This window comes from Cyprinus carpio, chromosome A22 (genome assembly GCF_018340385.1).
Source record: "Cyprinus carpio isolate SPL01 chromosome A22, ASM1834038v1, whole genome shotgun sequence".
Classification (NCBI taxonomy): Eukaryota; Metazoa; Chordata; class Actinopteri; order Cypriniformes; family Cyprinidae; genus Cyprinus; species Cyprinus carpio.
Window position 1 is genome coordinate 6,066,711 of NC_056593.1, and position 24,037 is coordinate 6,090,747.

Sequence of the window (24,037 nt, forward strand, 5' to 3'; positions counted from 1 at the left end):
AGACCCCATTCAATCACACTGCATTCATGTGTTGTAACCACAACCTGGGAGAAAACACCCATATCTGTCCACAGTTCAGCTCACAAGAAGCAGGTTATAAGCTTATGTGATGCCGTATACAAAGTCTCCTTCCAGGAACACTGGCTTAACACATTCGCAGCACGTTTAGGTCAGGGAAGAGGGAGACTACCATTCACTAGTTGTACAAAGCACTTAAAGGGTACTCACCCTTGTTTAAACCCGGAACACAGAACAAGATAGGCTACTTCGACAAAAAGTCACTGTTTTCTGTGTGTTTGCTTTGTATTTTCAATGAAAACCAATGGGGTCCAAACAAAAACCCACTGGACCCCATTGACTTCCATTGTAAGGACAGAAAACAAAACATTAAGATGTTTTTCAGAATATCTTCTTCCGTGTTTCACAGAAGAACAAAGTCATACAGGGTTGGAACAACATGAGGGTGAGTAAATGACTGTCATTTTTGGGGGTGAACTATAGTTTTTACAAACTAATAAGACAAAAATGTTCAAAATAAGACAATTAATCTTTCTCTTCCACTCTGAAATGGTATTTGCATCATTTATCTTTCACAGTTGCAGGCGTAGTTTATTTTAACCTTTTAGTAGTGGTTTCTAAAAATGGACACACACGAGTTTCGTTACACATGTTCATGCTATAAGAAAACAAGCTCCCATAACACTAAAATGCAGCTGCGTAAACAACATGCGGTCAGAGTTCGTGACCTGTAGGAACAAACATGTGACCTTTCTGGACGGTCACAGTCGCTTATTCAAACTCCCCCACCCAACTAATTACAACCATTAATCTACGACACAATCTACATAGAAAGGTGCTGTCAGACAAACGATGCCTTCAGTATCAAATGTGCTTGAGCATACTTAAACTTTTGACATCCATTTGACTAAATTTACATCAGTGTACCTTTACAAAGCAAGTCTTTCGAAATAGAAGCATCACTGTTTAGGAGCTCTTCAAAACTATCGTGATGATGAAGAATGAAAAGATATGAAGTAAAAAAAAACCTCAAAGATTTTCAATTGTAAGATCTCAAAAACACAAATCAGTCCTAAAAATAACATTCATATCTTATACTTACATCAGCACAGCCTTATTTCTCCTGTGTGTCAATGCAGAAAGGATAATCTCTTTGTATAACTTGCTAAACTGTGATGTGTGTGTGTGTGTGTGTGTGTGTGAGAGAAAGAGAAAGAGAGAGAGAGAGAGAGAGAGAGAGAGAGAGAGAGAGTGTGTGTGTGGTGGAACATTTCTCTTCTGTAGAAGTTTCCCCGGATGTCATCGAACACCACAATCACTGAAACGCTTACAATTTTCCACTGAGTGGGGTTCAGACCACCAACACCTCAGAAGATCTCAGACAGTGGTGTTACAGAATAAGTTTATCGTCCGCCCCCCCAAAAAAACCTCTTTTGGTCAGCCCCCTAAACCAATATTTCCATCTTTCTCTCTAAGGTTAAGCCATTGTAACCTTTAAAGCATCTACAGAGGTTCTCAACTAGTGTTCTGATGAACATCAACAGAAAATTCTGAATGGGAGTAATAATATGAATAATAATACATAAAATAACAAATTAATTAAAAACTAACTATACAATTGTCCATAGTTAAGATTTAAAAATAAGTTAATTATTTTAATTTAGAATAAAAAACTACGTCAAAAGCATGTTTTCAGTCACACTTTATGACATTTTACAACAAATTTACTTGGTAATATGGCCAATACTATTTATTCCATGCATTAGTTTGGTAAATCACATTTCTGTTGTCATTTATGCGCTTGCAAAACTGTCAATATTCCAATTCAGTCAAATTTGGTGTCTTATTGGATGTATGCAGTTCACTGTATTTTCAAGACATTTCAATGCTCAGTTTTAACAACCCTCTACATGCATCTTGGCAATAAAATCGCCATTGGCTAATACATTTTTTAGTTTACTCGGCAGACTGATATACTATTTAATACTGTATATAATATACTTGTGGTTGTCTGCTGGTTTAAGTAATGCCGAAAGTCAGATTTGACTGATCACGGGTTGAGAGGAGAAATGACTGACAGACCATGCTGGAAGATTTGCTGCTCAACAGATCCTGAGCTCATTGACAAATAGCTGATCTTCCTTTACACAAGTGCGCATGATCATGAAATTGAAAATGAACGTGAAGAGCGAGTGCTCATTCAAAAGAGATTATATTCTGGATGATCTTCCTTTACACAAGTGCGCATGATCATGAAATTGAAAATGAAATTGTATGCAATATTAGAATGTTTGCGGGATAATACAAAAACGCAAACAATGAATGGCGACTGTAGAAAGCAAAAGTCGAATCCCGGACATTTTGGGTGATTTAGAAATATTGGCCGGACGCATTTTTCAAGGTCCAAAAAGAGGACATGTCCTGAAAAAAGAGGACGTATGGTCACCCCAGGTAACCATTTATGAATGCATATTTGTCATTTTAACTGAACTTAGGACTGATGGTGCAAGATATTGTTGGTCATTCAGTGTTTCTGTAAAAAAAAAAAAAATTATTAACAATAATACTGATAAGATAATAATAACAAAAAATTTTACAAGTAATAACAATTTAAAACGCACAAAGGATTGATGAGCTGCTGGGTTCATGAATGTTAATGACGTTGTCTGCGTTTGCGCGAACTGATTCGCTGAAATCAAAACAGGGATGATAATAGGTGAGCGCCAGCCAATGAGATTGCCGTTTGCACATTAGTTCCGCCCACTACCGAAGAAACCGGCAGTATCTTATGGTTGTTCTTAAAAGCTGAAGAATTCCAAATGAACTCTGTAATTTTGACAGGAAAATACAACAAGGAATATTGTTTACATGTAGCGCGTCAATTATGCATGGTATGTAAGACTGTTTTGCTCGCTCTCTCTTTCTCTTTGCATGTGTGAGAAACAGTGCTATCAGCAAAGTGACGGCGAGTCGTGCGCCTTCACACTAGAGTTTACGGTAGGTCAAATACAGGTACGCTGCACATCCATTGAGATGAACTGAAAAATAGCACAGATCGCTTGAAGCAAAGTGAAACCCTGAAGTGCTGAGTTAGTGTGTTTGGCGAGTGAAAATATGTTAAACTTATACTTAGCCTCCAACACACACTGGCGAGTAAAATTTAAGAACTTATTAGCCAATGGCTAATGTTAGACATCATTGAGTCACCCAGAGTGAAGATTTAGGCACATGTGCGAGTGATTTACATTTTAATAGTTAAAGTTAAGTTAAAGTTAACTTTACAAGTTAAAATTTACAAATATACAAATAAGCTCAATGGCTTTCTACTGGTTTTACTTCAGGATACAGATTTTCATGGGACGTCAAGTGGCAGTCAAAAACAGTACTTTTCAAACCACTGTTGTACCTTATAACTGATATTTTACAAGTAAAACTACATGCATTCTTAAAATTTTACAAGTAATTTTTTTACAATTGAATGCATAATTAAATGTTTGCTTGAAAACAACCAATGCAGATCTTGCATTTAACATCAAGCGGCAGCTCAAAACAGTACTTTATAAGGCACTGTTGAACCTTACAAGAAACATTTTACAAGTAAAACTGCATGCATTCTTTAAAAAATTACAAGTAATTTTTTAACAATTGCATGCATACTTAAAAATTTCCTTGTAAATGCCAAACGCAGATATTGCAAATAATGTCAAGTGGCAGCCCAAAATAGTTCTTTACAAGATACTGATGGACCTTGCGAGTAACATTCTACAAGTAAAATTAGATGCATTCTTAAAATATTTTATATATTATATATATATATATATAATTATATATATATTACAATTGCATGTATACTTAAAATTTGGCCTGTAAATGTTCAATGCAAGATCTGCATTAGATGTCAAGTGGGAGCCTAAAACAGTACTTTACAAGATGCTGCTGGACTTTACAAGTAACATTTTAGAAGTAAAATTGCACGCTTGTCTATAAAACTACAAGTCTTTTTTACAATTGCATGCATACCTAAAATCTCAGTCCAGAAAAAAAACAGTCATGAACCCCTGAGTTAGAAGATGAGAAGACAAATATGCTAAAAGCCCAACAGGCTGTCACTCATTCATTCACTCATTCATTCACTCATTCATTCATTCATTAATTCACGCGACACATCATCCATCCAAGATACCTATTCCACCTAAACCAAGCCAGCTTCATAGAAACATCCAACCCTACTGCAATAAAAACCACAGTTGCACGACACGTCAATTTTCTCATGAAAAAGGGCTTTGTGCATGAAACCACACATCCAGATCTGGCATTACAGTCTGTTGAAAAATGCGCACTTACACACACGCTCACACACCAGGGGGACAGAACAGGAGATGATGTCACCGACTTAACCAGGGGAGATGCGTAGTGCCCAGAAAACAATTAGAACAAACCTTATGGTGATACATTGCACTAATATAAGGTCCTCTCTGGATCCAACTGTATGCAAGCAGATTATTTGCATGCAAAGGATGAGAGCTGAGGTTATGTAATGATGTGGCAGAGAAAATAAGGCACAATGAGGAGCAGCTGAGATGTACAGATGTGACATAAACCTTAAATAAACACAAAAGGTCTAATGCATCTCACATGACAGCTGAAGGATCTCGAAAAGAGGCCATTGAGAGGGTTGCCAGGTATCAGAACAGAATGAAACACACTATGCATGCAATCCATGTTGCCCGGTTGCACAAATCACAGACACTGCATGCATTTTAGTCATCATATGGATGGATTTTCTTGACATGCAGCAGAAATTTAACCCTGGACGTTACATAAATGCATATGCATGGCATCTGAAGCAACTGGTCCCTAAAATCAGCGTGCAAGGTGAATGCACGCTTTATGCCTCTGTCTGTGCATCATGTCAGGGATCTGGAAGCTTGCATTGGCTGGTTTGGTTGCTATGCAATGGGATAAAAAAGGAAGACAGGGCATGCACGCATGCATGAATGGTGACACCGATACAGAAATACAACCATAAAGCATGCTTACCTTCATATACAGGTCTAGGAGAGTCCAGTGAATTGAAGATGATATTGAATTATGATGAAAGGAGAACAGGAGGGGGGAGAGGACAAAACAGCAGCTCATCTGCAGGAAAATAACCACATTGCTGGAACTTAGATGTTCACATTACATTCAATTCAAGGGGCACCTGGCACAGTAATAAATAATAATTCCAAAACGGGATCGCAATCCTGGCTTCTTCTTGGGTGCGGTGCATTAAATAAAAGCCTCGAGACGCAATTGCAATCTTCTCTGTGGCTGCTGGCCGGGTTTAGCTCTATAATCCCGCATATGTCTCAGTATTGCTGCTACTGGCTGCTGCGGCTGCAACGTGCAGCGCTAACATGGCGCAACCGCTCACGCCCCGCCTACATTCTGATAGGTCTGCCGTGGGGGCGTGGTCGAAACGCCGGGGGCGGGGTCTGGAGTGCACAGATAAGTACAGTTCTAACTCAGATATATAGATAGATAGAAATTGTGTAGATTTACTTTAAAACAGACTAAATTGATAATTTTATTTTGTCAGATTAAAATGTGTGATGGAATATCATAGACATCATATCCCACATATTTTACAAACAAACCCCTACATTATTAACATCGCCAGCTCTGGGCCAAGCGCTCGTGTGTGTGTTTGTAGCGCCATCTACTGGAGATGATCTAAAGTTATACAAGTCTCATTTCCAAGGTGCGACCTGAATCTGCACTTCAAACACAATTACATCACATTAACACTTTATAGACGACAGCAGCTCCAGACAAACGAATCTCGAAGGTTCTAGCGGCTCCGCTGATCGCGGGAAGCAGCTCTAAGATGACGATTAGAACACTGGAGGGGCTTCGAGAGAACGTCCGTCTGTTACTAGGCAACCATTATGAAGTCACAGAGTGATTCTAGAACACATCACCGCTACAGATCTGTTTCCAGCATATTCTCCTGTAGTAAATTACATAATTTGTTTGTGTACAAATTAGCCGGAAACAAAAATGTATCTTGTCTGTAGCTGAAGGAGCGTGGGCTGTGAAATATGCATATTAATTTTCAGTCGAATTACCAAAATGGATGCATTTTGATGGATTTAAAACCCATGTCAGATTTGAAATTCGATTTTTAACCCCAAAATATATTATAACTGTTATAAAAGTAGCCTTTATACATATATATATATATATATATACTTATTTATTTATTTATTTATTTATTTATTTATTTAGACAAATAGCATGGAGGTTCCTTAGGCTAGTAAATACCCTGGTACATGATTTTTTTCACCATGATGCTGTATACTGTGCATGTAAAGTCCTATCAACAAGTCTGAACACAGATTGATTGACAGGTGTAGAGCGTTTTTTTTCAAGGTAATGTGCATTTTATGTGTACTAAAATTTTATTTATATTTATAAATATTTGCATTATATAATTTGCAATTTTTTGTTCAATAAAATACAGTATGTAGCCTGTTTAAAATCTCTTCCATCCCCTCTATTAAATACCATATTTATATAGTTGTTTAAATATTTATTCGAAATTCTTGCTACATTTTTTCATTTATTTGTCTAATAAAATGAGTAAAACGAATGATGTAGCAATATTAACACTAATACTCAAGCACTCTTTGAAATAAGGAATTGACTCACGCGAGGGCTTCCAAACTGAGCTCTGACAGTGGAACGTGCCAAAACTGAGAGGAAGAGGGGTGTCCAACCATCTGTTTTTCACATTTATTCTTCATATTTATATCTGAATTTGGTTTCATCCATTTTGATAGAATAATATTTATTAAAATAATCACCATCACAAATATATATGGTGAAGTCTTTAAAATAAGTGTGATATTTTGACAAAGAGCTGTCCGGTTTCCCCCTGCCAGCGCTGTAAGTCAGTGTAAACTAACAGTGAGCGTTCTCGAGGTGTGAGGAACTGAAAACGGCTCTTCTCGCGGCCCGATAAAAAAGCACTGCATCCAGTTGTATAACAAATAGACAGACGTTTCCGCGTGTGTATTTACTCGGTAATGTCGGCAGCAACATTCGTGGAAACGGAACCGTCTACTGGCATATGCTGTCGTCTGGTGATAAGGTAATTTTTAATGCACATCATTAAATCTCGTATGACAGTTAAATGCATGCTGATTACATCTATCAACAGCACAAAGGAATAAAATCGCGGTTTCTGTATATTAAACGGGCGTTTATTATGACAACTGGATGTTTTTATATAGAGATGCATGTTTTACCCGTTGAATTGTGCGTGTATGCATTATGCATGAACCTGGCGTGAACATATTAAGTGACCTTATTGGTGAATTGCAACATTGAGCAGTTGCACACGCAAATCACGCAAATCTCCAAATGCAAAAGACACTGTTTCCTTTTTGCCAGGAAGATGCTTTCATTGCAATGCAGCTGCATATAATGGAGAACATAGATATGCACGTACTAAGATAAAGCTTAATGGGTAATGCATTAGGACAGAATGATCAGGTGGGTGTAGTGATATACACATATCATGAACAAATATATACAGCCAAATTATACTCGAAAAGAAACTGTACAGTTGTGTGATGCAAAGTAGCTACAGTACGCGACATAATTGTTTTTACTAAAGAAAGGCCGATTAATCTTTATGTATATATATATATATATATATATATGTGTATATGATTAATCACTTAGCCATAACTGCACCCAGTTTACACCTAGTCCATGACGAAATACTGAAATACTTACATTTTGTTGTCACTTATTTTTAGTGTGCCATTGTGAAAATTATTTTCTTGAAAATTAAGATACTCATGTTTTGTTTTCTGTCGATTTTAGTGAGCAATTGTTGTGAAAATGTACTCACATATTTTTAAATTCAATTGAAATATATACACACACATACATACAATTGCGTAAATCAAATTTAGCTTTTAAGTAAATATCTTTTTAAATATTAAAAATGATAATGTGAAATTATTGTGCAATTATTGAGTCCAATATTTTTACATTCAGTAAAAATACTAAAGTTTATATATATATATATATATAGAGAGAGAGAGAGAGAGAGAGATTATCAAATTAATCAATACTCACATTTTGTTTCCAGGTCATTTTAGTATTAACTAAAATAATTGTAATTTTAGAAATTATTGTGACCATTTTTGACTCAAATATTTTAAAATGTAATACAAATATTGAACAAATTATATATACAAATAAGTAAATCAAAATTAATGTTTATAAATTTTGTATAAATTATATATAAAAAATGTTTAAGATTCAAAATTGGTAAAAAATTAATCTTTTTTTTTTTTTTTGGATAGTGTATTTACAGACATAAGATTGTAATATTTATATTGACTACAGCATTGTTCAAACACTATTTTTCGCAACACAAATAGCCGATTTGTTGTATTTAGAGACTCGGGGAAAAAAAGGCCCAGAAACAATTTTTGCTTATATTGACTACAGCATTGTTCAAACACTATTTTTCGCAACACAGTAAGTGACACACTGAGAAACATGAAAATGTATATAATAATATTTCCTTGTAAAATGACAACACAAATAGCCGATTTGTTGTATTTAGAGACTCGGGGAAAAAAAGGCCCAGAAACAATTTTAGGCCTGGTTTAGATGCAGGTGGTTCTGCGATCCTAAGAATGGAGTCATATTCCTGATGATTTCAGAAAGGAAATCCTGAACTTCCCTGTATTGTGGCTGACAGGAAGGGCGACTGGAGGAGATGTGTGATACTGACATCTGGCATCAACACTTCAGGGTGTCGGATCCTAAAACCAGAGCTTGTGGTAGTGGTTTGGAGGTCCGGTTCTGTATTTTGGAAGTCTTTGACGTTATTTTAGTTTTAGCTCAAGCTGTCCGAGTCTTTCTTGTTGCTGGCAGTTTGGAGCTGAGATCACACTGCAGAGTCACAGCGGGGCGATCCAAGTGTCTCGTCTAGACCGTGCTTCCTGTGTGTGTGATGTTCTAGTTGGAAGAGCCTCGGTTTGCACACTGCTTCTTTATGCCAATGTAGAGTCCATTAGTGACATTTCAGACAGTAAAAGTCGGGTGTTTTTTCTCTTAAAGGAGCAGCTCACTTCAGCACACAAGGTCTGTCATTGTTTATTCACCCTCGTGTCGTTCCAAACTCATCTTATTTCTTTTTTATAAAACATAAACAGAGATGTTTTGAAGAATCTTCTTGTTCTTTTGTGTCAGATTTTTTTGTTTTCAACGATTCAGTGAAAAAAAACCCTTAATGATTCTTTTATGAATCATACTTTTCCTGTTTTGGGTTCAACTCAGTGACTCAGTGTTTTCCTATGATATTATTCTGTTTGGACCAGAATATTCAGAAGGACATAATATTGTTTTATTTACTGGGTTTAGATTTGGAAAAGTAAAACATTATTGGTTAATATTGTTTTTCCCAACCCTGTCTTATTATAATTAGTTTATATTTATTAAAAGTATTAATTCTATTACTGTTTATATAATATGATTATATTATTTGATATAATTTTTTAAATATTTTTACCTTATTGTTACATTATTCTTGTGTTTTTATTTTACATAATAGTTGTAGTAATGATAATAATAATAATAATTATTATTTTTATCATCCTCAACATCACTGACTGATCCATGTGTTATTTTTGTAATGCAAACCAATAAATAGTTGCTATTTATCATATTTTAATAATAACAATAGTGATCACAACAATCATTATTTAAAAAATATATATATATTATTAATAGTAATAATATATTTTATATTATTTTATAATACACGTTTATATTTTTGCATTACTAATACATTATTCTTATTTTTATTTTGCCCACTTTTTATTGTTTTAGTATTATTTATATCATTATTGATCAATCCATTTATTATTATTAATTTTGATTTTACAAAAATGCCAATAAATAGTTGTTAATAACAATAATAATCATAACAGTAATAATAATAATAATCATAAAAGTCCTTATTAATATAATACTGCTTTAATTACTAATTATTTAATTATTAATATAATAACTACTATTAGTACTACTAATTATAATAATAATGTATAATTTTATTTTATAATATATTTTTACATTATTCTTATTTTTATTTTACACTTATTTTTAATTATTTTAATATTTATCTTTTTATTAGTATCATCATCATTGATAAATCCATTTGTTATTATATCATTTTTTTTACATGAATACAAACCAATAAATATATTGTTATTATTATAAATAATATTTTAACAGCAACAATAGTAATAATGATCATAATAACTATAATTTATATAATAATAATTATTAGTATTAATAATGATAATCGTAAAAAAAAAAAAATGACATTGTTTGTTCTGATAGCAAAGAAACTCCATGAAGTCACGAGTGCAAATGTACTTTATAATACTGAATAATTTCAGCTGATTAATTAACACAGATTCATCACAGTATGCGTTTGTACACGTTCCTACCAAATCGACAGCAGCAGCATCTTCTCTGTATTGCAGGTGTAGCTGTCTCCATGGCGACGAGCGTGGTTCCCGGGGACAACCTGCCTACATATAAGCTGGTGGTGGTGGGAGACGGAGGCGTGGGGAAGAGCGCGCTCACCATACAGTTCTTCCAGAAGATCTTCGTCCCGGACTACGACCCCACCATCGAGGACTCGTACCTCAAACACACCGAGATCGACGGCCAGTGGGCCATTCTGGACGGTGAGCAGTTCAGTGTGACACCTGTAGAGGGCAGTACAGACCCACAGGAGCTGAAACCTATCAAATCAGCCTTTAGTCATTAAATACACCACACTGAATCATTCAGCAGTAATTTCTGATATGAAATATTTCTGTGAGCACAAAACATTAGGTAGAGTTAGAGTTTATAGTAACAATGTGGTCTATATCACTATAAATACAACTAAATATTAAAGACATTTTAAAGACAATATTAAAGACGTAAAAGTTGCAAAGAAAAATAAATGAAATATTGTATTATATACTACATTTAGTGTTATTTTAATATTATTTATATACTATTATAGTATTTATTAATATTTAGAATTGAATGCTTTTAATTTTATATACTCACAGTTTTTATTTTTATTTTAGTTTAAGTTTTAACATGTGCTTTTGTCATTTTTATTAGTTCAGTGATTTATTTCAGTTAGTTACTAAGGCAGCATTTCTCAATTTTTTTTTATATTTTATAAACAATTTAGTATTTAATGTCTATTAAAAATAATTGTAATCTTTTCTTTTAGTTAACAATAACAACACTGATTATAGTATGAATAAAAAGTTCAGTTTACAATACAAAGATTAATCATAAATTAAGAAGTAACATTTTTAAAGCTTAATTTAATACATATTTATACATCTGTCAAATATTTAACTTTTAACTTTTAATATAATATATTAAAATATAAAACATATTTTAATATGCCACTGCTACCATGTGCAATACAAAAGAGGAATCGTAAATTTAAAAATACAATTAAAAAATATTAATTTAATACATTTATACATTTGTCAAATATTTTACTTGTAACTTTTAATGTAATATATAAATTAATAGTATTTATATATTAATAATTAATAATAATAATATGATTCCATGTGCAATCCAAAGAGAGATCATAGATTAAGAAATACATTTTTTGAAATGTTTAATTTAATACATATTTATACCTTTTTTTTTTAATTTAAACTTTTAATATAATGAATTCTTTAAAATAATACACTGTAAAGGGTAAAGATAACCCATACATTAAAAAATAAAATGTAAAAATCTTAGTTTAATACATATTTATGAATTTATCAAATATTTTTACCTTTGCCTTTTAATATATATATATATATATATATATATATATATATATATATATATATATATGTATATGTATATGTAGAATTATATTAATGTGAAATACACAACAAATAATTAACATAACAATGAGTGGAAGGTTTATGTGAATGTGTATGTGTGTGTATGTGTTTGTGTGTGTGTTGTGTGTGTGTGTTGTGTGTGTTGTGTGTGTGTGTGTTTTTATGTTTGTTTGTTGTGTGTGTGTGTGTGTGTGTGTGTGTGTGTGTGTGTGTGTGTGTGTGTGTGTGTGTGTGTGTAATGTATGTGTTCTGCAATGTGTCTGAGTGTGTGTGTCTGTGTCTGTCTGTGTGTGTGTTTGTGTGTGTGTGTGTTTGTGTGTGTGTGTGTGTCTGTGTCTGTGTTTGTCTGTGTGTGTCTGTCTGTGTCTGTGTGTCTGTGTGTGTGTGTGTGTGTGTGTGTGTGTGTGTCTGTGTATGTCTGTCTCTGTCTGTCTGTGTGTGTGTGTGTGTGTGTGTGTGTGTGTGTGTGTGTGTGTGTAGTTCTGGACACGGCGGGGCAGGAGGAGTTCAGTGCGATGAGAGAGCAGTACATGAGGACAGGAGACGGCTTTCTCATCGTGTTTTCAGTCACTGATAAAGCCAGTTTTGAACATGTGGATCGTTTCCACCAGCTGATTCTGAGAGTGAAGGACAGGTACGAACACGTGCAAACACATCTGAGATGCAGACTGATATTCAGTGTGATTTATTGAGTGTTTTTATTGTGTGTGTTGCAGGGAGTCGTTTCCCATGGTTCTGGTGGCTAATAAAGTTGACCTGGTGCATTTACGCAAGATCAGTAGTGAGCAGGGCCGCGAGATGGCCTCCAAACACAGCGTGAGTCAAACACATTTCATCTATCAAAGAAATACATTCTGATTTCATGATGACTTTTTCATTCATTTTTTTTAATTATTATATTTATATTATAATTTTTATTTTATTATTATAATTAGTCTGTCCATTTTTAATATTTTATTTACATTTTTTGTTGAAATCATTTACAATATTTTACAATAATGCAAACTACTAATACACAATAAGACCAGCCGTTTATGATTTTGATTTTATCTTGAATTTTTCAAAAAAATTTCTTTAATTATATTTTGATATTATTACATTATTATTTTAAATGTTTATTATTATTATTATTATTATTATTGGTCCATTATTATTGAATGGTCCAATTATCTTTATATAGTTTTAATAATATTTTTACATTATTATTTTTATTATTTGAATGTTTATATTATTGTTATTATAATTATAATTATTATTATTATTTTTTATCGGTCCAATATTATTGAAAGGTCAAATTATCTTTATACATTTTTTCATTATATTTTTACATTATTATTTTTATTATTTGAATGTTTGGTCAAATTATCTTTTTTTTTTTTTTGGTCCAATATTATTGAAAGGTCAAATTATCTTTATACATTTTTTCATTATATTTTTACATTATTATTTTTATTATTTGAATGTTTATTGTTATTAAAGTTAATGTTGTTATTATTATTGATTGGCCCATTTGTTATGTAATCTTTTGTTTGATTTTTTAAAAACTGTATAGAATAATGCAACTAATAAATAGTTCAAAATAAGACCGGCAATGTTTGTTTTTGTTTTTTTTCTGTTTTTTCAGTTTTGTCAATTTCATGCTAACTTGTTACATAAATTTTTCTACATCATAATATATATACACACACATATATATATATATATATATATATATATATATATATATATTTTTTTTTTTTTTTTTTTTTTTTTTACATCATTTTGATTACTTATATTTTTTTATATAATTATTAAAAAAAATATTTTTATTATAATTTATTATTATTGATCAATTAATTTTTTTATATTATGTTTTTAAATGCTCACATTATTATTACATTATTTACATTATTATTTTTATTATTTGAATGTTTATTGTTATTTAAATTAATGTTATTATTATTGATTGACCCATTTGTTATGTCATCTTTTGTTTGATTTTTTAAAAACTGTATAGAATATGCAACTAATAAATAGTTCAAATTTTTGATTTTTTTGTTTGTTTTTGTTTTTTTTCTATGTCCGTTTTGTCAATTTCATGCTAACTTTTACATTCATTTTTTTTGTTTTTGTTTTTTTATTTTATATATATATATATATATATATATTTTTATGTTTATTTTTTCATTCATTTTTCATATATTTTATTATTTTTATTATAATTTATTATTATTGATCAATTAATTTATTTATATTATGTTTTTAAATGCTCACATTATTAGTACATAATTATTTTTTGTATTTGTTTTTTTAATTATTTGTATCGGTTGATCCATGTTATTATTTAAACCTTTATTTAATATTTTAAATTTAGCAAATATTCTTTACAATAATGCAAGCCAATAAATAGTTCACAATAAGACCAGCAGTGTTTATTAAGAAACAGTCTATTTTGATTTTCCTTTTGATTTTAATTTTATTTTATATTAATACATTATTATTAGTAGTAGTAGCAGTATTAATAGCAATAATAATAGTAGATAATTTTCTACTGATTGTTGCCTATTTATATCTTCATCACAGATCACGTATATTGAAACAAGTGCAAAGGATCCACCCATGAATGTAGACAAAGCGTTTCACGAGCTCGTCAGAGTGATACGGTGAGTCGAACTTTACAGATTCCCTATTCTTTGACTCTCCGTACACTACAAAGCTAGCTATATGTTAGCATGATCGTCTCTGTTTACAGCCAGCAGATCCCAGAACGGGGCCTGAAGAAGAAGAGGAAAGCCAAATGGCGGGCAGACAGGCCTTCGGGTTCCCAGAGGCTGCACTGCGTCTTACTGTGACCGCACACCCTCTATCTCAATGCCGCGTCAATGCCGCGATGATGACTCCGTGACTCGGACTGTTAAAACACACACACAGCTATGATAATATCCAGGAACTAAAGGACACAGCTTGAATATTCCATAATTAATGACGAAATTCCCCAAAATGTGGAATTTCAGCCAATTTTCATGGGATTTTCTTAGCGGGTGAAAGCCTGGATGATCTGACAGAATTCTAGCGCTGTACACTCACGTTATCTCTCAGAGAAAAATTCAGAGACAAACTTTCTGAGGCCTTGTTTTGTATTGTGTTTCTATATTTATTGTGCTGAATTCTATATTGTTAATTGATTGTTAATACAGCATATAACGGCTTTGAAAACAACAAGGGAACAGACGGGATTCAAGTTGCACAACTGGCATTTATAGATACAGTACACTCAGAAAGCGGGGGAAATACTGGTTACCATTGTTAATCATTTGTTTTTATGAAGAAAATTAAGATACGTTGTCAAAACAAAATAAAAAAATGCATCGGGGTTACACACATCACGCTAAAATAATGCAAACATGTAAAACAATTAATTAATTAATAGCACAAAATGTGTAAAAGTTTTTACATAAAAAGTTTTATAAATTTTTAATGACGTCAACAACAATTTACTATAAAAGGACTTGTTTTGGCTTGTTACATATAAATACAGTTTTACTACATATGGTAATGTAACATGCTGTTAAATAATTAATATAATTTTTTCTGTTGCAAAATATTTTTTTCTGTTCATCTGAATTTAAATTCTAATTTTATACCTTGCAATTCTGAGTTTATATCTTGCAAGTTTAAGTCTCGTAATTCTGAGTGTATATCTTGCAAATCTGAGTTAGTTCTGATTTTAGTTTATATTTTTTAATTCTGAGCTAACATCTCCTAAGTTCAAGTCTCCCAAATCCGAGTTTACGTCTCAATTTTAAGTTTATACCTCGCAATTCTAAGTTTACTTCTCACATTTCTGAGTTTGTAACTCCCAATTCTAAGTTTATGTTGCAATTCTGAGTTTACGTCTTGCAAGTTTAAGTCTCGCAATTCTGAGTGTATATCGCGCAAATAAGAGTTTACGTCTCGCAAATTTAAGTCTCGCAATTCTGAGTTTATACCTCGCAATGCTAAGTTTGCTTCTCACAATTCTGAGTTTGTAACTCGCAATTCTGAATTTACTTCTTGCAATTCTGAGTTTACGTCTTGCAAGTTTAAGTCTCGCAATTCTGAGTTTACGTCTCAATTCTAAGTTTTAACCTCGCAATTCTGAATTTACGTCTCGCAATTCTGAGTGTACGTCTTGCAAGTTTAAGTCTCGCAATTCTGAGTTTACGTCTCAATTCTAAGTTTTTACCTCGCAATTCTAAGTTTATTTCTCACAATTCTGAATTTGTAACTCACAATTCTAAGTTTATATGTCGCAATTCTAAGTTTACGTCTCGCAATTCTGAGTTTACGTCTCGCAAGTTTAAGTCATGCAAATCTGAGTTTACGTCTCAATTCTAAGTTTTTACCTGGCAATTCTGAGCACAATTACACAATTATGAGCTTTCGTCTCACAGTTCTAAGTGTATATCTCGCAATTCTAAATTTACTTCTCACAATTCTGAGTTTGTAACTCGCAATTCTAAGTTTATATGTCACAATTCTGAGTTTATTTCTCACAATTCTGAGTTTATATTGCACAATTACGAGCTTTCATCTCGCAGTTCTAAGTTTATAACTCGCAGTTCTGAGCTCACGTCTCGCAAGTTTAAGTGTCGCAATTCTAAGTTTATACCTCACAATTCTAAGTTTATGTCGCAATTCTAATTTACTTCTCACAATTCTGAATTTATGTCTCACAATTCCGAGTTTACATCCCACAACTCAATTTACAAATGGTCGCCTTTGCACTTGCGTTAAAAATGTGGTGGATATTGTTTAATTTTCCACTTAGAAATGCATGGGTAACTATGGTAACCTGGATTTATTTATCCCAACATTAAACCATGCCTCCAATGTGTGATGTGTCGCTTGTATCTATAAAAACTCAAAGAAAGTTTCTGTTCTTACATCAGCACCCCAGTGACGATATATCATTTTATTAATCAGGATTGTAATTCAAGACTGTCATGATGAAAGTTTTGAAAATTTGATACCTGATCTCAATTATGTTGCCATTAAACTGAGTCAAATCAGTAATTGCACAAAAACGTTACAGTATTATGTTAAGATCACAGGATTGATCTCATGTTTATCTTTTTTCGCTTGTCTTGAATGCATCGTCACTTTACTTTGAATGTGTTTTTTGCTCGTTTCGAAGTTTTCATTGATGTTTTGAATGTATTGTATGTTGTTCTATACGCCAGTTTTGCTTTTGATGTTTCAAGTCCAGCTTTAGTGTTTAGCATATTAAAGGAACATCATCCTAGTAGCTCGTTTAGGCGTTTTGTGATTGTATACTGCTTGTTTACTTGTTTTTTTGTGTTATTTTAACTTTACGGAATCAGTTTTATCTCAAAGACTGGATGTTCTCCTTACATTTTCAGTTTTGTTTGAAACTTGGTGCAAATTTCGTGGGTCAGTCATTACTTTTTTGTTTTTACTATTCTTTTTTTTTTTTTTTTGTCATTAATACAAATGACATGTATTCTGTGATTATGTTTATATGAGGATTATTAAGACCAATTAAGGCCAAAAAACTGCTCTGAAAAAGAAGGGATTTTTACATCAGGAATATTGTAAGAATTTGTAAAGTGGAATATAAACATAATAAAAATCAAATGAATCAATCAGTTGTAAACTCATTTTTATTTTGTTGAATCAGCATAATGATTTAGCGGTTCAAAAGGTGAATTATCTCACATTGTATTTATCTTGTTTTTTTTTTTTTTTGCACTTAGGCTAAATATACTTAATTTAATAATTTCTTAATAATAACTGAATAAATAACGCTTAAATAAAATAACAGACAATTTGGCTTTGTTATAAATAGCATACTGCTTTACCATCCTATTACTATTTCCATAGGATTTTTTGGGTATTTTATTCCAACCAGCCTTTATGTTATGTCTTTTCAGCCAAAAGATGGCACTATTAGAGTTTCACACAAAGTGAACGCTTCAAGTTTAAGAAAAACAGCCTTATTATCCACAGCATCCTTATTCTTATGCGACCTACTGTACATGAGAGGAAATCAGTCACTGGATATGAAACGACTATAATGTCTGAACATACTAATGTTCATAATTATTATAATAGTATTAACCTCATTCACAGACAGACCCTACAATACCGTGCCCAAATGCAATTAGCGAACAGAAAGAAAGCTTAAGTGTTCTTAACTGATCATAAACCATTATATTCGTGTTGATCAAGGGTTTGCAGCACTTTCCGAATGGATTTGAGTGTGGAAAGCTCTTGTAATTGTGCCAGTCACACAGTCACTTTGACAAAAGAAATAACAGCAATTCAAAGTCAAGGTTCCTGTAGGACTACAACAAAAAGAGGTATTTGTATTCGGCTCACTGCACCGTCACTTCAGTATATATTTTGTTTTTTATACTTTGTCTTTTTTCTTCATGCTTCATTTCTTTACTGATGGAACGGATTTTTACATTTAATCTTCAAAGGGTTCCATCAACTGAAACAGCTTTCAGACATCAAAAATTGACCGTAAAACTTGAACCAACCAAAGGGATTTGTCCCCAAAATTCTGGTAGCCTATATCTAAGTTTCACATATGCATTCACAAAACAAAGTCACAAGGCTGCAAATCTCTTGACTTTTCAGATCTTTGAACTATCATGAGAATATAAAAATGTTTCTGAAAAGTTCATATAAGGAAAAGTTATATGAGTATTCTGGGTGCAGTAAGTTGAACCCTACGGCATTTGATTGAGGGACGAATCAAAATTGCATTCTGTGGAAAAATACAACATAAAAACCGTGCATGTTGCTCTGAACTATGAATGGACATCTACAAAGTGCGGTAAGACACGGTTAACAAACAGTAAAATACACAGTTTCAATCTGGTCTTAGGTGGTCAGGCTGGGAGACCAGCTAATTCCAGTTTAAACCAGCTAAGACCATCTTAGTCTGAATTAAGGGGTTTAAGATGGTCTTTAGGAGTGGTTTTTACTGTATTTTGGGATTATTTTTTTTTTGTGGTGTGAGTGTAAATTTATAGAAGGCTAAACGTAAATGCCTTGAGTTAAAGGAAGAAAAGCAAAAATACAAGGAAAAACACAAACCATAAGAGTTAAATGAGACATAAAGGGTTTTAGGTTAATTGAATACACAAATTTAGATTGTAATGTTTTGTATTGGTGCTCCTCTCAATTGAATTTAAGGCGAGGCTGTGAGGGAGATCTTTAAAATAACAGGCACTGTAGGGTCCTCCTATAATTTTCACAACTCAAAACTTTTAGAAAGACATTTTATCAGCTGAACAATCATGTTGTTAAAAAAAAACAATTCATTAAACGCACTGTAGTACTTCTAGTCCTCACAGTCTTGTTTTCATGTCTTATATAAACTTCTGATATTTATATATGTAGGCCTCTACTTGATTTTTCTAATATGTGTACAAAATTTAGTATGTAGTATGTGAATCCGTGTGCTGAAAATATGTTGAAAGTGCATATTGTGTAGACTAAAGGTACATTTATACAGCAACAACTCTACTGGCAATGGAAGTTGTTAAAATTCAAAAGTTTTTCTTTGAATTTTGGAAAGTTTTGCGTACAGACGGCAATGTGGCCAAAATGGTCCTCATTCACAGGGATCCACGTAAATGATGAAAAACGCTGTATTATTCGTGCTATAAACTCAATGTGTAATATGCATGTGCATGACATCACCATTTTCCCAAATTTGTGTTTTTGTAGGTTACATGAAGATGAGAATGGTTCCGTTTTCAAAAGTTTTCAGGCCCCCAGAATGCTATTGTTGTGTGAACAACTTAAATGCATCAAAAATTGTCAGTTTTTAGTGTCGTGTAAACTACCCGAGTTTCTGGTCTAACAAACCCAGAACATTCCTTTAAATTTTGCACTGACAATGAAAGAAGAAATAAGAAGAAGTAGTTTTTGCTTCTTTCAGGTTTTCTTCTGATAATGATGCTCTCTGTCAGACCAGAGTTAAAAGAAAAACGGTCTTTTCTGAAAAATAAACCTTCAAGGAGAACTAAAAATGTGCAGTATGACTGATTTCCTCTTGAATTTCCACTCACCTTTCAGGGGGAATTGAACTGCGACTGCACAGAATATGAGTTTCTTTTGTAAGGTTCTTTAGTAATGATGTCATCTGCTGTCAGTCTGTTTCCAGTTATAAGAAAACCTGAGGGCTTATGGGTAGTTTTTGAACACCTCTTCCTTTCACTGTTCTGGACTGCCTCTCATATCAATTATTCCACCATAAAGACAAGACTGAGAACATCAGTCGCCCACAATGCACTGCAGCATAACAAATGGAGTATCATGGGAGAACTTCAATACGATGTGATTGAGTATTATCTATCTGAATACGTGATAGTATGCTGACTACACAATCTTTATATCATACCTGAATAAGAGGGACATTTGGGAGAATAGCGAGACAAATCAAGTTTCCAGATATTGCTTTGTGGGGGAAGAACAAGTCTGAATGGCGTTAATGAGTGTATTAGGCTGAAGAGACAAGGTCATTTGGAGCAAGAAAAAATACAATAAGACAGACAGCAGGCTATTGTGATGGATATACATACACATGCAATGAGGAATTAAATGAATAGTTTACCCAAGAAAATTCTATCATTATGTAATCACCTGATGTCGTTCCAAACCTGCAGACTCTTAAAAATAAAGGGTGCAAAACTGAGTTTTCACAGTGACGCCATAGAAGAACCATTTTAGGACTATTTCCCGGCCTTCCAAAAAGGAAATACATGGTTAAGTTGTATTTACACTGTTCCAGAACAGTTCAACCCAAATATTCAGATGTGTGCAGCGCATTTTACAGAGGACTGTTTCCTGAACCTGGGAGTAGACTACAATGCCGGAGCTTCTGACTCGCAGCCTGTAAGTACGTTTTCATATTTAAAGGATTTGCCACTGATGATTGAAACATGAGTTTTGAGCAGTGTAGAGTAGCTCTTATTGTTTGTTGTCTCTCTGATCACAAATGCAGACATGGTTTTATGTTTATGCGGCGTGATGCAACGAAATGAGTTTTGAGAAGTGTTAAGTCATGAACAAAAAGAGAGAGAGAGAGAGAGAGAGAGAGGCTCTTTTCACAGATTGTGTGGAAAAAACTTTGCTGCCGGAACTTTTTACACAAGAGTTACACAAGAACAGGCATTCAGAAGGTTTCTAAATAAAATTGACATTGCAATTTTTTTTTGTGTTTGTCAACTGGACAAAGCAGGGGTCCTTGCTGAAGAGAAAGAGTGTTGAAAGATCGGTATATGTGAAGCCTGTTAACATGGGTTTCACCTGCTAAGCTTGTCAGTGGCTAATAAGCACAGGAAGTGCAGGAAAAGTTAGATTAAAAGACGAGGGGGGAGGTGGGACACTTTGCATTGATGCATTTGCTAATGGCGTCAGAAACTCGCAATATTAACGATGGCGGGGACATAAAAAGGTGCAAGCGTAATTTGAGAAAAAGCAACATTTTGTCACCTGCTCTCACACAATGGCCATCATTAAAGTTAATCATTTTCCATTTCCTTTCTATGAAAAGATTTGTGTGCATGTTCAAAAGGACAAAGCATCAGCTGCTTTTCACAAAAGACAAATCAATATTGGCACGAGTCTGAGGACATCAATTCAGCTTCATAATAGGGAAAATTGGATGGATGTGGTTTGATTTTTGCAGTTTAGGCAAGAATGTCTGCCACCAACTGATCTAAATGAAATTCAAATGCATATGATCTCCAAAAGGAGAGATAGTGGTATCGCTTCAATGAAGTATGAACTATAAAATTCCAAGGAGAAATCAGAGACAAAGTGAGACAATTGTCGACATTATAGCAAAAATGTTAAAAAAAGTAACATAAAATGATAATACAATAATATAAGTATGAACTATAAAATTCCAAGGAGATAGAATAATACAATAATATAAATTTCAAAAAAAAAAAAAAAAAAACATGAGGTGAGAAGCCAGTTGAGAGTTTTTCACAAGTTTTTTTTTTTTTTTATTTTTAATGAAATAAAAATTAAAATGTATAACATGGCTTAGATAATTTGCAAGGATTTGTCGAGAAATGTTTTGACTTCTAAGCACAGTTCGAGACATTATTGAGACCTCATTTGTAACGACATGAGAATTTATATTTAAATTAATATTAATAAATATAATTTTTTTCATTTATTCATATATACATATAAATACATATAAATGTTCAGGTCTTTGGGTTTTATTTAATGGAGAAGCAAAGAAAAAGCTTGAAGCACTAAGTTTTGAATTTATTTTAACTTGCAGGAAAGACAGAAAGCAAATAAATGCACCTCAGCACCAATTTAACTTTTATTTCACAGGAATTAAAAAAAAAAAACATCATGAAAACATCATGAACATCATTATCAAAACATCTGATAGATCTCAACACTAATTTTTAATTTCATTTAATTAAAATAAAAATAAATACATAATAAATAAATAAATGAAAAATGCTGAATCTCAGCACCAACTGTTCTGGTTTATATAATGTGAAGATTTGTTGAGAAATGTTTGACTTCATATTAAATCTCGGACTTCTGAGCACAGTTTGAGACATTCATCACAACGACACAAGATTTTTTGGAAGCTCTCAGAAGCAGGAATCTCAACTGGCTATCATTTACTCTCATTGCAGAGCTATCTGCTTTGTTCTTTCTGGCCTGCGAAATAACCAAAATGTATGTTAATATCTATTACATATTTTCATTCACAGTATATGCATATTTCACATATGTGGATTTGTAGTTTTTTTTTTTAAATGTTTATTTCTGTGTGATTGAACAGGAGTCCTGTTGAGAAAGGTTATATAACTGTTATCACAGTATGAAGACATAACCCGACTCCCACAGGGCCTCAAATGACTGTGCAGTTAATTTAAACTTGGAAGCAAGACACATTAAGAGCTCCCTGGGGAAAGCAATGGTAAACACTTCAGTCTATTAAGGGCGGCTTTCGGCTTGATTCAGATATTCAGCTATTCACTAGGAGGTGTACGAAGATCCCTGCGTTGTCAAATTTTCAGCATGTCTTCAGTAATGTTTGTAGTTATTCAGATGTAACATGTTGTAACATATTTTTATTGTTTGTTTCACATTCGTTTAAGTGTGTTGAATGAAACATCAATGCACAATACATTTAACACAATTTGAGAAAAACATTTACTGATAAATCACTGTAGAAAAATAGCTTGATGTAAAATTTGTACAATCAAAACATTCATGCCAAGCAACGTCCAACCGATTTTCTTGCTAAAGGTGCAATCGAATACCTAAATCACAGTCAAAGCAGAACTCTGAACATTGGGTTGCATTCATGAAACGCGAGCGGAATTAATATTTTGTGTAAATTTATTGGTGAAAATTAACAGCACAACATTTTACGCACAGGTGGTTTTGCGAACAATTTTACAGACATAAAACACAAGCAGAACAAATTAGTTTAAACGATTTGTAAAACCATTCTTGCATAAACTGTAACAGAACTGACAGCATTTACATAAGAACACGTTTTACGAACTATTTACGCAGAAATTCATTTCGCTTGTGTTTCATGAATGAGTTCTGCTGTTTGATTTCACAGAACGACATCATTTGATTGCAAATTATGACACAGCTTGACACTTGGTGAAGGAAATATTTACACATACTTTATTCACCAAACTTAACGATGTAAACAATCTTATACGGCAGTGCGATGGCGCTAATTTCCAGCAAAAAAAGAGTGCAAATTTCAAAACAAATCTTTCTCCATGGCCTAAAATGAAAGAAACCCGATGATCCCAAACAAATATTTTTTTCATGCCTCATACGAAACGTACAGCCTCTTCGTTAGACTCCATGATAATTTTACAAGTCAGCATGAAGTTAAAATGGAGCCCATTTACTTTTCTTAAAGGAATAGTTTCACTGGAAAAAGCAATATTATGGATAATATTTTTTAATTTAAAAACATCATGGATTTGTTTCTTACAGACAGCTTTTTGCTTTACAAGACGTTAACTGATGGACTGTAGTCATGTGGATTACTTGTGGATTATTATGATGTTTTT

The 24,037-nt window shown here is 32.9% G+C and overlaps 2 protein-coding genes across 3 annotated transcripts in view; one reads left to right on the forward strand and one right to left on the reverse strand.

Annotated features, from left to right (window-relative positions):
- Positions 1-5,438, reverse strand: part of ptpn4b (protein tyrosine phosphatase non-receptor type 4b) — a 33,668-nt gene extending 28,230 nt beyond the window's left edge. The window contains exon 1 of one of the 2 annotated variants that reach the window (XM_042712379.1): positions 5,059-5,438. The gene's annotated coding sequence lies outside the window, so the exon portion shown is untranslated. Of the gene's footprint in view, positions 1-1,120; positions 1,215-5,058 lie in introns of those variants that run through there. The other variant, XM_042712380.1, reaches the window with a different exon arrangement.
- A 1,512-nt stretch (positions 5,439-6,950) lies between these two features.
- LOC109066952 (ras-related protein M-Ras-like) lies at positions 6,951-17,578 on the forward strand. The gene is made up of 6 exons (XM_019083967.2): positions 6,951-7,153; positions 10,578-10,784; positions 12,435-12,588; positions 12,671-12,770; positions 14,517-14,596; positions 14,686-17,578. Exons 2-6 carry the CDS (start codon positions 10,592-10,594, stop codon positions 14,783-14,785), a joined length of 627 nt encoding a protein of 208 aa, XP_018939512.1. The 5' UTR covers positions 6,951-7,153; positions 10,578-10,591; the 3' UTR covers positions 14,786-17,578.
- Positions 17,579-24,037: the final 6,459 nt, after the last annotated feature.